We start from the raw sequence: 11,673 nt of genomic DNA on the forward strand, positions 1-11,673 counted from the left end.
AAAATATGGAATAGATCTTTATTCTATACTCTCTGACTGTATAGTTTTTTAATTATGTAATTCATAGTTGTAGGTTTCAGAGTCATGTCACGAATTTTTATTAAGTGAATTAATTTTATGTTTCTAAGATTTACTCTTGAAGTCCTTCTTATCGACTGTACTCCAGTCCTTGTTATGTATAAGTGTCCTATGTAAGATTTTTCGTTACCGAATTTCGCCGTTATGGGATGATGATGTACCACACGATGTGCGTAATTGTTTGCAGTTAAGGATCAGGAAATTATGGACTATTCAATTTTAGTGTACTTGGCTCTATCATAATTATACAATACATATGCTTATAGAAAATGAGGGGCGGTGGGGGGTTTGTGTGGAATGCCCCACTGAGTTAACTATATAATATAGGAAGATATATCTATATATATAATTTTTACGTTCTGATAAACAGCTCTCCCTTTTTCTCTCTTTTTCCTTTAGCCATAAAATAATTGGTTCGTAAGAATAAGTGAGTTTGTGAAAATTTTTACTTTCAAAAACAGTGTAAATAATAGTTTAAGTAAAAAGTTTAGGACTTACACGAAGTATACTAAAGTTTGGTATAATGTTTTATACTTTGTGGATTATATAAACCCAAGTCATAGAGATTTGTGATGTCCAAATTGTTGAGTACATACTCGGTATAGATGATTGCATTAAAAGATATCTAAATCTTACTAAGTATTCTAACTATAGGGAGGGGGGGGGTGAAATAGTCTATGGGTTTCTAGATTATATAGGTTCAAAATATAGGCCCAAATATAGGTTTAAAACTTTTAAAATTGGAGCAAAGCACGAAAGCTTAAGGTTAGATTTAGGAGAATTGAATCGACACAGACAAACAAAATAAAAAAACAAAAGGATGGTATTGCCAGACTGCAAACGTTTACTTATGAACATAAAGTCATAAAATCGATAGCGGGTGCGGCGGACTCATTGTAAAATAACATTAAAAAATTTAACTAACATAAAACTTCTTTCATTAAAGTTATTGCTAATTTTAATAGCCTATGACACATTAAAATTTGCAACTAACCTTCTATTAAAATTTGGGATTGAATTGTTCCAAAAATCCTAAGATTTTTGAGAACATACAACAAATGCTTTTCTTTATAAAATCATAAAAATGTTTATTTACAAAAGCCATAAAAAAGTTATACAAATTTAATTATCTAAACATTCTCAACATAAAAAAGAGATTCACACTGGCACTTGTCAGACAAACATTAGCAAAAATTCTAAAATAAATCACAAGTGACTAGTTACTCGAAATGACAATTAACTTGGTTGTCGTGTTCAGACTAGTCAGAAAAATCACAAAATTTATCAATGCAAACGCTTAAAGCTGTTATGTTTGCGATAGCAGGTACCCATGCCATGGCACTCAAGCTTGTCACAGTACCCCGTTACTGTGCACCTCGCTGGCAGCAGCATCTGCCAACTTTCGTCGTTTCGTCGGGATATTCATCAAATTGCACTCGGACTGCATTTTTGTCAACAGACGCTTCCTTTGCGATTGTAAATTGTAGCTAGAACTATAAAAAAATACAAAAAATAACGTGAAAAAACAAACTAAATGTATCATTACAAAAAAAAAAAAAAAATCCTCACTTGTTATGATATAATGGCCGAGGCACCTGCTTTATATCCAGGGTCGTCTGCTGCTGCTGCTGGCGTTGGGTCAGCAGGATTGATGGCTGCGGGCAAAATACCTTCTGTGAGTGGTGGATCCGACGGTTCTTAGGACTGATCTCTTTGTTGTTGTCCGTGAATATCATGCACTTGGTAAATTTAGATACCACCCCATTTTTTGGGGACTTGTTCTCATCGTCGTCATCGCTGCTGAAAATAATAACGGAGGCTGCAGGTGAAGGAGTGTCGTAAATTGTGATCATTTGCTGCCAGCCATACAAGCCCTCGGCTGGATGCTCGTTCTGCTGGTGAAGATGGTGTTTACTCGAGGATAATGAAGATGAAGATGAAGACAACGAGTGATGGTTTTGGTGTGACGTCAAAGATGCCGAGGATTGTATCGGCTGTAACGACGACTGCCATAACAACGACGATGGCAATGGAGACTGAGTCGTTGACAGGGGTGAGTATTGTAGTTCACCCCAGCCACTGTTCCTTGGGGGCATGTTCTCTTTCACGCGCTTCTTCACGGGGTTGAGTTGTTGCTGTTTCTTCTTATGCTCGTGGCATCGGTGCTGCACCTCACTGACAGCAGCAACTGCCAACTTTTGTCGTTTCGTTGACTCATTCATCACATTAAACTCCGCCAAAGGACTTTTTTTTTTTAATTGAAAGGAGCAGCCAGACCTACAAAAAAAATAATAAATAAAAAAAAAAAATTGTAAAGTTACATTTAAAAAAGGCATATAAAATACATCGTTATTAAAAGAAAAAAAAAAAAAACAGAAAATAATGCTTACTTGATATGGTGCTGGGGCTCAGGCATGTACTTCATGGGTCGAGCATGTTGGGTCGTTGACTGATCATGTTGGGTCTGAATTCTGTATACCGCTCTTGATGTCGATTCAGTACTGTAAAACAACAAAAGAATGAAATAAGCGAGATCCTTGTAACATTAACCGATTAAATGTTTAAATAGCTGTGCAGTATATTAACCCTTTTTCCTGGAACTCGTCGTCGTCGTCGCTGCTGATATTAATGACAGACGCCCCAGGTGAAGGCGTGTCGTAAATCATGATCTTTTGCTGTCTGCCATGCAGCCCTTCAACTCGATGATCATTTTGTTGTTGCAGGTGGTGTTCGCTTGATGACAACGAAGATGAGGACAAAGACAATGAGTGATGGTCATGGTGCGATGTCAAGGTAGCCAAAGATTGTGATGCCAGTATCGACTGCAACGATGGAGTCCACAACTGTTGAATAGCATTGTGCTGGCTAAGTATTTCTTCCCAGGGATGCACGATTGTGGCCATCTGCCTGCCATCATCGGGATAGGGTGTTTGCACCACGTTCTGTGGATTTTCACACCAAAACAAAAGCAGAGCTATGTATTACAATCGAATGTACAAGAATACTGAGTATAGGAGCAGTAGTAGTACTTACCGTCAAAAGCTTCTGCCGATCGGTCACCATCGCCTGCTGCGAAATGATGGAAGGCTGTATCTGTAGTTGCGTCTGTGGGGCCCAGGGAGGCTGGGCCAAAATGACGTGCTTGGTCAGGCTGGGCATGATCTGATAGCCAGGTTGTGGGCATAGAATATCCTGCACCAGTTGTTGCGGGAAGTCGTGGACCCCACTTTGGCCTCCGATCGAGCTGATAGACGAGCTATAATACTGGGTGGTTTGGCAACCATTGTTGGACCTGTACATCTCATAAAGGTCATTGTAGCCAGGCTGCGTAGTTCGGTATTGGAGTACCAGACGCTGCACTTGGTTGTTACCAGTGGTGCTGTTGGACGTCGGCTCGTGGAAGTTTGCCATGACGGATGACAGTGCTGGCTGAGGTGCGGAAGTGGCTTGGTCGTACGGCCAAATGTTTGTCAAGTCACTGGTACGGTTCTTGACAAGGTGGGTCAGGGTGACGGAGGCGGGGTTCAAGGCTTTGTCTGGTGTTGTACGGCACTCCTGGCAAATGAAATGACAATTGTAAATTCAATTTTGCTACGTCAAAAGTGCATTTTGTTCTTGCAAAGAGAAATTATTCGTTCAATTAAATTTTACTACCTGGTCTATCGTGAGCATCCTCTTGAGTAGATCAATAAACTCTTGGCGATCGGCCTTTTCGGCAAAACATTGGCCTTCTTTATGATCTGTAGTAACGTAACCAATGTCGTCGAGAGAATCAAAGATGTACGTTCTGTTTTCTTTGAAATTAACGCTAGTCTCGGCTTCGTATTCATTGGGAGTTTTGAGACGGCAAAACGAACACGTGCCTAAAACAATGCCAACATATGAAAATCCGAGGTTTAATTAGGAACTATTGTCATAAAAAGCGAGTGGAAAGACGAAAATGCAAATAATGAAAAACACTTACGATCGGCAGTGTCAGTTTTATTTAAAAAGTACATCCCATCTGCATCCCGACAGAAGAACTTGCTTGTTTTGCTAGCATTGTTGAGCATTTCTTCGGTTTGCAGGCCTTGAGTCTGGCTAATGTAGCGAATCTGGTCGTACTCTGAACTACCGGGGTAAAGAGGCCAACCCATGAATAGCTCAGCGACGACGCAGCCGAGCGACCACATGTCAATAGCCTCGGAAAATGGAAGACCAAGTACAATCTCTGGGGCACGGTAGTATCGTGTCTGGACGTAACTATTACAGACGGCCTTGGATATGTGACAGGCCGAGCCGAAGTCGATCACTTTGATACGGTAGGGCTGTCGGATGGGGTCAACCAGCATGATGTTGTCCGGCTTCAGGTCCGTGTGGATCAAACCCAGTTGCTGTAAGATTGGCAGTTATTTTGTTTATTTGTGTTAACTTGTTTTATTTTATTTTTAAATTATTGTGCAACTAGCTCTTACTGGTATACTTGACTGTCATTACGTGAACGTAAATAAAAAAATTTTTTATTTAAAAAAAATTCGAACAAATAGTTCCCGAAACAAAAAGAAAAAAGAAAAAATAAAATTTCTCTTACTTTGAGTTTGCGAAACGCCGTAAGAACCTGCTGGAGAATTGGCCTAATGCACTCGAGTGGCAAAGGTAAGAATCGATGTTGCTCCATAAAGTCATAAAGACTCTGTTCCAGAATCTCAAATACTAAGCAGGGGTGCGATTTGTGCTGAAAGAATTCGTAGGCACGTACGATGTTAAACTGATCCGCATTTTCTTTATTGAGACGTAACAGGTTGGAGATCTGTGGAATTGAAAAAAAATACAATAAGTTTACTTCAAGCCATACTTGTATGTAAGAGTTTATGGTGCATACTCACCTCGATTTGACCCTGCTGAATGTACAATGGATGGTTTTTCAGAATTTTTATGGCCACTTTCTCATTAGTGCCTCTTTTTAAGCATTTGACGACCTACGGAGTTAAAAAAAAGTTAAAGAAGTAGATAATGACAACGGGGTAATTGCATTTTTTAACTTATTTTTTTGGTGGAGGTGGTGAAGGTGATTTGTGGCTGTTTTTTCTTATGTAGAATACACAATACAAGCAACTCTATGACGCATAGGATGTACATACATATATGTATATAAGTCATTCAACGAGAATCGGCATATTTTAAGGGACGAAATGTATACAAACGCTCAAAACGGGTTTTTAATAATAAAAATTTTTTTTTGTATCGTCCGTGACCATGGAAATTAAAAATTTTTTGGAACCTGCGAGATCCGTACTTGAAAAACTTTAACGACGAGTTCTTTTATTTATTGTTTTTTAAATAGGAGCGTTACGGGCTCAAATATAATTTCGTAATTATTAAAAGAAACGAATTTCTTTCCATAAGAATTCCAATTTATTCCTACATTATTATCATCTTCTTGCCATTAACATTTATTAAAGTCAATATCCAAGTCGATAATCCAATATGTGACCATTTTTTCGCTTCTGCCTTTATTTTTAGTACATTTGTAAAATTTTTATGGTACATTACGTCACTAGGGCACAAAGTGCAAACATAAGGGCTCGAAGGACGCAATTGTTGTATGTTAGTGTCCGAGTCGCGTATAATGTTTTTCTTACCAAGGGCCAAAAGTGCGACTGCCGCTTTGCGCCCTTGGAATCACTTTGCGCCCAAGGGCAGAAAAGTTTTATGCACCCTCCAGGCCCAACATACTTTTCTGACCTAGGGCCCAAAGTGATTTACTGGGCGCAAAGTGTGCTCACGGGCGCAAAATTGCACGTTGCGCCCTTTGTAAAAAACAATATACGCGACTCGGTCACTCACACCAATCTACAACAAGCGTGCATTGAGAGAAATTTTTTATAAATCTTATAGTAAATGCCCATAAAAATTACCGTTCAGAACGGTGAACGTGGGACTAGGTCGTCACTCCGGACTTTTTACCTAATCTTAACAATTTTTACCGTAACGTCCAGTAAAAATTATCGGGCTCCCAACAAAAATTTCCCTCATTTAAGGTTGCGCTCTACGCTACCATCAGGTCGATAAGTTCAATACCTTGAATTAACTGGCGCTCTGTACCGTAATCTGGCCAGTTAAAATAGCAAACGACAGTCAACAGCGATGAAATCTTCACTTTTTTCTCGACTTTCACGTCGTCTGCTGTTTTAACTTGCAGATTACGGAATATATTTGTTGACTTACTGACCTGACGGTAACGTATAGAGCGCAAATTTAAATTACTTGCTGGGGCCGTACCATATAACTATTTTTCTGTACATCGGCCTATGTTATAACATAGGCCCGCAAAGCTAAAAAAAGTTATGTGGTACGGATCCTGTTGACGACGATTGCGGAAAACACCCCAAGCGGCGTTACCACCACGACCTATACGTATAACTTTACAGCCTCTGATTTTATCATTCTGGTAAAGAGAGCACGGTGTAAGATGTACTTGAAGTTATGTAAAGTAATTAAAGAAATTACTACCAAGTAATGCCATACGGTCGATATTATTGAACCATATGAATATCTCTATTTTTAGAGGTCAACTTTTAAGTAAAAAATAGATTGTAAACTTGCCGCAAACAGCATAAACCACGTCAACGTTTTATTATCTATATATATATTTAGATGCGGCTGGTTTGTAATTATCAAAGTGACTTTGCTGTAAATAGCAATAGTTATTTGGATCAGCGTTATCTAGCGGTCTTAATTTTTTGGCCAAAAGTGGCTTCTAAAATTCTCAATCAGAGCATTCTGAATTAGAGCTATTTAGTCTATTACAAACCAGCCGCAACTTATGATGAAGCTATAAAATATAAAAATAACAATATGTGTGTTTTAGGCGGCAAGTTAACAATCCATTTTCTACCAAAAAATCGACCTGCTATGTGTTTGTACTTTTGAAGATAAATTTTCAAGCATTAGATAGATTGTTAACTTGCCGCTAAAAACGTACGTATTGTTATTTTTTTATTTAATAGCTTCACTATAAGTTGCGGCTGGTTTATAATTGACTAAATGGCTCTTTCCCTGAATGCTCTGATTAAGAATTTTAGGAGCCACTTTTGACCAAAAAATAAAGACCGCTAGATAGCGCTGATCCAAAATAATTTTTGCTACTTACAGTAAAGTCACTTCATTAATTTTAAACCAGCCGCAAATAATTTCATAAATAGACGATAAATAGTTGACATTTTTTGTGCTACTTGCGGCAAGTTTACAATATGTCTTTTACCTGTAAATGGACCCTAAAAAGTATAAATATTCCACTTATCTTATACGGCTCATAAAATCTACCATATTTACAAAATTAAAATACTTTGGACCTTTTATCATTAACTCGCAGAAGCACAGCCCTTTAACTTTCTAGTTTAAATAAACAGCTAACTTATATAATATGTACATACCCAGATTTGTGTTACAGAAATCTTGAACAATGATTAAATAGATACGTAAAGTAATACGTACAAAAGAGACAACTAAAGAAAAAAAGTTTAAAAAAGAAGTTCAGTTACACAGGAAGTCTTCTAAAAATGGAGCATTGGATCTCACTTAATTTAGATTGCTTTACAATTTATCTTTTACCTGAAAATCGACCTCCAAAACTATCAATATTCTACTTATGTTGTATTGCTCATAAAATCGACAATATTTATAAAATTACAATACTCTTGACCTTTTACTATTAACTAATAAAAGAACAGCCCTTTATCTTTAGATTTCCAATAAACAGTTAACTTATATAATATGTACATAACAAAATTTGTGTTACAGAAATCGTGAATCACGATCAAATATACATGTAAATTAATCAGTCGAAAAGAGACAACTGAAGAAAAAAGGTCTTAAAAAGAAGCAGCCACACGAAGAGTCTCCTGAAATGGAGCATCGGATCTCACTAATTGAAAAATACATTCATTACAGAGATGTAAATTTTAAGTGTTATAAGTGAACAAAGAACCCAACCTTCTCTGATCACTTTTCGTGTGACTGTGCTTCTTTTTTAGGCCATTTTTCTTCGGTTGTCTCTTTAATGGACTGATTAATTTGTGCTTACATGAGTGAATGGTAAAAGGTCAAGAGTGTTGTAATTTTGTAAATATTGTCGATTTTATGAGCCATATAAAATATGTAGTATATTGATGTAGAAACTTGCCGCAAGTAGCACAAAAAATGTCAACTATTTATCGTCTATTTATAAAATTATTTGCGGCTGGTTTATAACTAATAAAGTGACTTTACTGTAAGTAGCAATAATTGTTTTGGATTAGCGCCATCTAGCGGTCTTTATTTTTTGGTCAAAAGTGGCTCCTAAAATTCTCAATCAGAGCATTCAGGATTAGAGCCATTTAGTCAATTAAAAACCAGCCGCAACTTATAGTAAAGCTATTAAATAAAAAAATAAAAATACGTGTGTTTTTGGCGGCAAGTTAACAATCCATCTTATGCTTTAAAATTTATCTTTAAAAGTACAAACACATAGCAGGTCGATTTTTTGGTAAAAAATAGATTGTTAACTTGCTGCCTAAAACACATGTATTGTTATTTTTTTATTTTATAGCTTCATCATAAGTTGCGGCTGGTTTGTAATAGACTAAATGGCTCTAATTAAAAATGCTCTGATTAAGAATTTTAGGAGCCACTTTTGGCCAAAAAATTAAGACCGCTAGATGGCGCTGATCCAAATAACTTGTGGGGACCCTCACTACCACATGGTCACTACTGCTCTCCGTCTTTCTCCAACCATTCGCTAGGGGTCCAACCATTGAAGTTAACCTACTCGCAAGTGCCCGGATTTTCATGTTGGTTAATTTATAAGGGCGTTTGAGATTGAGCTAGGGTACCCCCACCAATAAAGGTGTTTAAGGCAGGGAGCACGTCATCAGCCTTACTGATGAGTCCTGGCGTGCTCCCGGGACGAAACATCACACAATCTTTTCTCTCTTATCATGGCATCACTCGATCGCCATATTGGTGACCCCGAAAATTTGAACATATGCAACCTTCTAATAGCATCTCCGTATTCTCTACGCCTCGGGACAGCAACTAGCTTCCTTCCTCTCTTTCTCCGATATGACCTCTGGTCTCGGTCGTGGCTAGAGCTTCTGCTCGCCTCTCTCTAGGACTCTACAAGAGCGTGGAGGATTTAGAGATCTACCCTATCAACTTCTTTCTCCCCTATCTTGCCTTCTGTTAATACACCACATCTTGCACGTCATACACACGTTACCGCGTACTTCTCACATATCGTCACTACTCCTTCATTCGGCCATTCCGGCGTCGTAACTGGAAGGGAAGTGTGTGTGGGAACCCTCACTACCACATGGTCACTACTGCTCTCCGTCTTTCTCCAACCATCCGCTAGGGGTCCAACCATTGAAGTTAACCTACTCGCAAGTGCCCGGATTTTCATGTTGGTTAATTTATAAGGGCGTTTAATATTGAGCTAGGGTACCCCCACCAATATAGGTGTCTAAGGCAGGGAGCATGTCATCAGCCTTACTGATGAGTCCTGGCGTGCTCCCGGGACGAAACATCACACATTTTTTTTTCTCTTATCATGGCATCACTTGATCGCCATAAACTATTGCTATTTACAGCAAAGTCATTTTGATAATTACAAACCAGCCGCATCTAATTTTATAGATAGATAATAGAAAGTTAACGTGGTTTATGCTGTTTGCGGCAAGTTTACAATTTATTTTACACTTAAAAGTCGACCTCTCAAAATAGAGATATTCATATGGTTTAATGAAATCGACTATATGGCATTACTTAGTAGTAATTTCTTTAATTACTACACATAACTTCAAGTACATCTTACACCGTGCTCTCTTTACCAGAATGATAAAATCAGAGGCTGTTAAGTTACGTATAGGTCGTGGTGGTAACGCCGCTTGGGGTGTTTTCCGCAATCGTCGTCAACAGCAAGTAATTTAAATTTGCGCTCTGTACGTGACTGTCAGATCAGTAAGTCAACAAGACAACAAATATATTTCGTAATCTGCACGTTAAAACAGCAGACGACGTGAAAGTCGAGAAAAAAGTGAAGATTTCATCGCTGTTGACTGTCGTCTGCTATTTTAACTGGCCAGATTACGGAACAGAGCGCCAGTTAATTCAAGGTAGTTAACTTATCGACTTGATGGTAGCGTAGAGCGCAACCTTAAATTACTTGCTGGTGACGATTGTGGAAAACACCCATTAAGTGAATGTTGAAGTAAACTGAAACATTTTAAAATACAAATTATTTTTCATACAAAAACCCATAAGTTTAACTGCAGACGCTAATTTAATGCCAAGTGTAGTTGCAATATTTTGATAAATGTTTCAGATTACAGTTTTGATTTTACTGTATACCCCTAATGAAAATAACTCGTAGCATCGAAGCAGCTATGAAAATGAGCGTTTCTTTAAACTGTGGTATTTGAAATTTACTTATCACAAGTTAGAAAATAAAGAAAAGAAGAAAATGAATACAACAATGAGTACTTCATTGCCTACGTTTGGCAACAGTATACTGCAATTAACATTTGGGTGTACAGACTATATACTATTCAGCGGCTTACTTGGCATCAGCCTTTTAGTAGGATTTTACTTTGGTTTTTTTAGCAAACAAGATAGTGCATCTGAATATTTGTTTGGTGGAAAACACATGTCGTACATTCCTGTCTTTACAAGTATTTAAGCAAAGTATTTTTAGATCTTACATTATTTGATTTTATGTTCTGTATTGACTACTGGTGGATATATATTTTTTTAGCATCATTTTAGATTTTTGCCAAAAAAAGAATATGTGACTGTACCGTTACAAGATATTGTACCAAAAAAAGTCAAATTGTAAACATTAAAAAAACATCGCACTAAAAAATCATGAAACGAGCTCCCTTTAAAATACTATTGGTAAGTGTTTTTTCAGGTCCCATTTCTCTAACAATTTCTGAATTAATTACTGTTACTGTAAATCCTTCGTCTCAAATAGCTCATAAAAAAATTGCCCAGGCTGACAATACGGCCGAATTACTGTGAAGCACCGACAAACTGATAATTGTATGCAAGGCGTTGGTCAATACTCCCTCCAATGTTGAAATGATCATATTGGACCGAATTCTCAAAAACTGTATTGGTCCTGGACTGTTAGCTGGTTCTGTCAAATAATAGTAGCTGCCATGTACTAGCCATATACGTTGTCGATACTTAGTCAATACTTAGAGAAAAAAAAATAATTTTAACCTCAAGAGATCCTACATGTCATTTGTTTTTAATTATTTGTAGCCTAAAGTCATACTTTGTGCGGGACATACAAATTCATATATAGCATATATTTTCAAAGATATTCCAGTGATTTAAACAAATACTTATATTGAATTCTTTGCAGTAATTGTGCCATATGATCGTGCATTGCAATTTTCGTCTTACAACGGGAAGAAAGAGAAGTGAAAAAAATAACCCAAGTTTGTTTACGTAAAACTGGAAAAATGCTTTCGTATTCAACACTTATTTACAAAAACGTCTGTACAAAAGCGGGGAAGAAAATAGACAAAAATTAGAGAAAATACTGTTTTTAAAATTAATCCAGTTATAAAT

General features: G+C 37.3%; 1 protein-coding gene across 1 annotated transcript in view; it reads right to left on the reverse strand.

Annotated features, from left to right (window-relative positions):
* Positions 1-2,464: 2,464 nt before the first annotated feature.
* The window catches only part of LOC149373689 (homeodomain-interacting protein kinase 2-like), a 36,135-nt gene continuing 26,926 nt past the window's right edge, over positions 2,465-11,673 (reverse strand). Inside the window, exons 2-8 of the mRNA XM_089596075.1 lie at positions 4,944-5,036; positions 4,649-4,867; positions 4,072-4,451; positions 3,730-3,934; positions 3,112-3,633; positions 2,665-3,020; positions 2,465-2,579 (exon numbers count right to left, since the gene is read on the reverse strand). Of these exons, the coding sequence (XP_089452201.1) occupies positions 2,465-2,579; positions 2,665-3,020; positions 3,112-3,633; positions 3,730-3,934; positions 4,072-4,451; positions 4,649-4,867; positions 4,944-5,036 (1,890 nt within the window). The remainder of the gene's footprint in view (positions 2,580-2,664; positions 3,021-3,111; positions 3,634-3,729; positions 3,935-4,071; positions 4,452-4,648; positions 4,868-4,943; positions 5,037-11,673) is intronic.

The sequence above is a fragment of the Copidosoma floridanum genome, unplaced genomic scaffold, assembly GCF_036245765.1.
Source record: "Copidosoma floridanum isolate Cflo_tuat_1 unplaced genomic scaffold, Cflo_Japanese_pri ptg000029l, whole genome shotgun sequence".
In the NCBI taxonomy this organism is placed as follows: Eukaryota; Metazoa; Arthropoda; class Insecta; order Hymenoptera; family Encyrtidae; genus Copidosoma; species Copidosoma floridanum.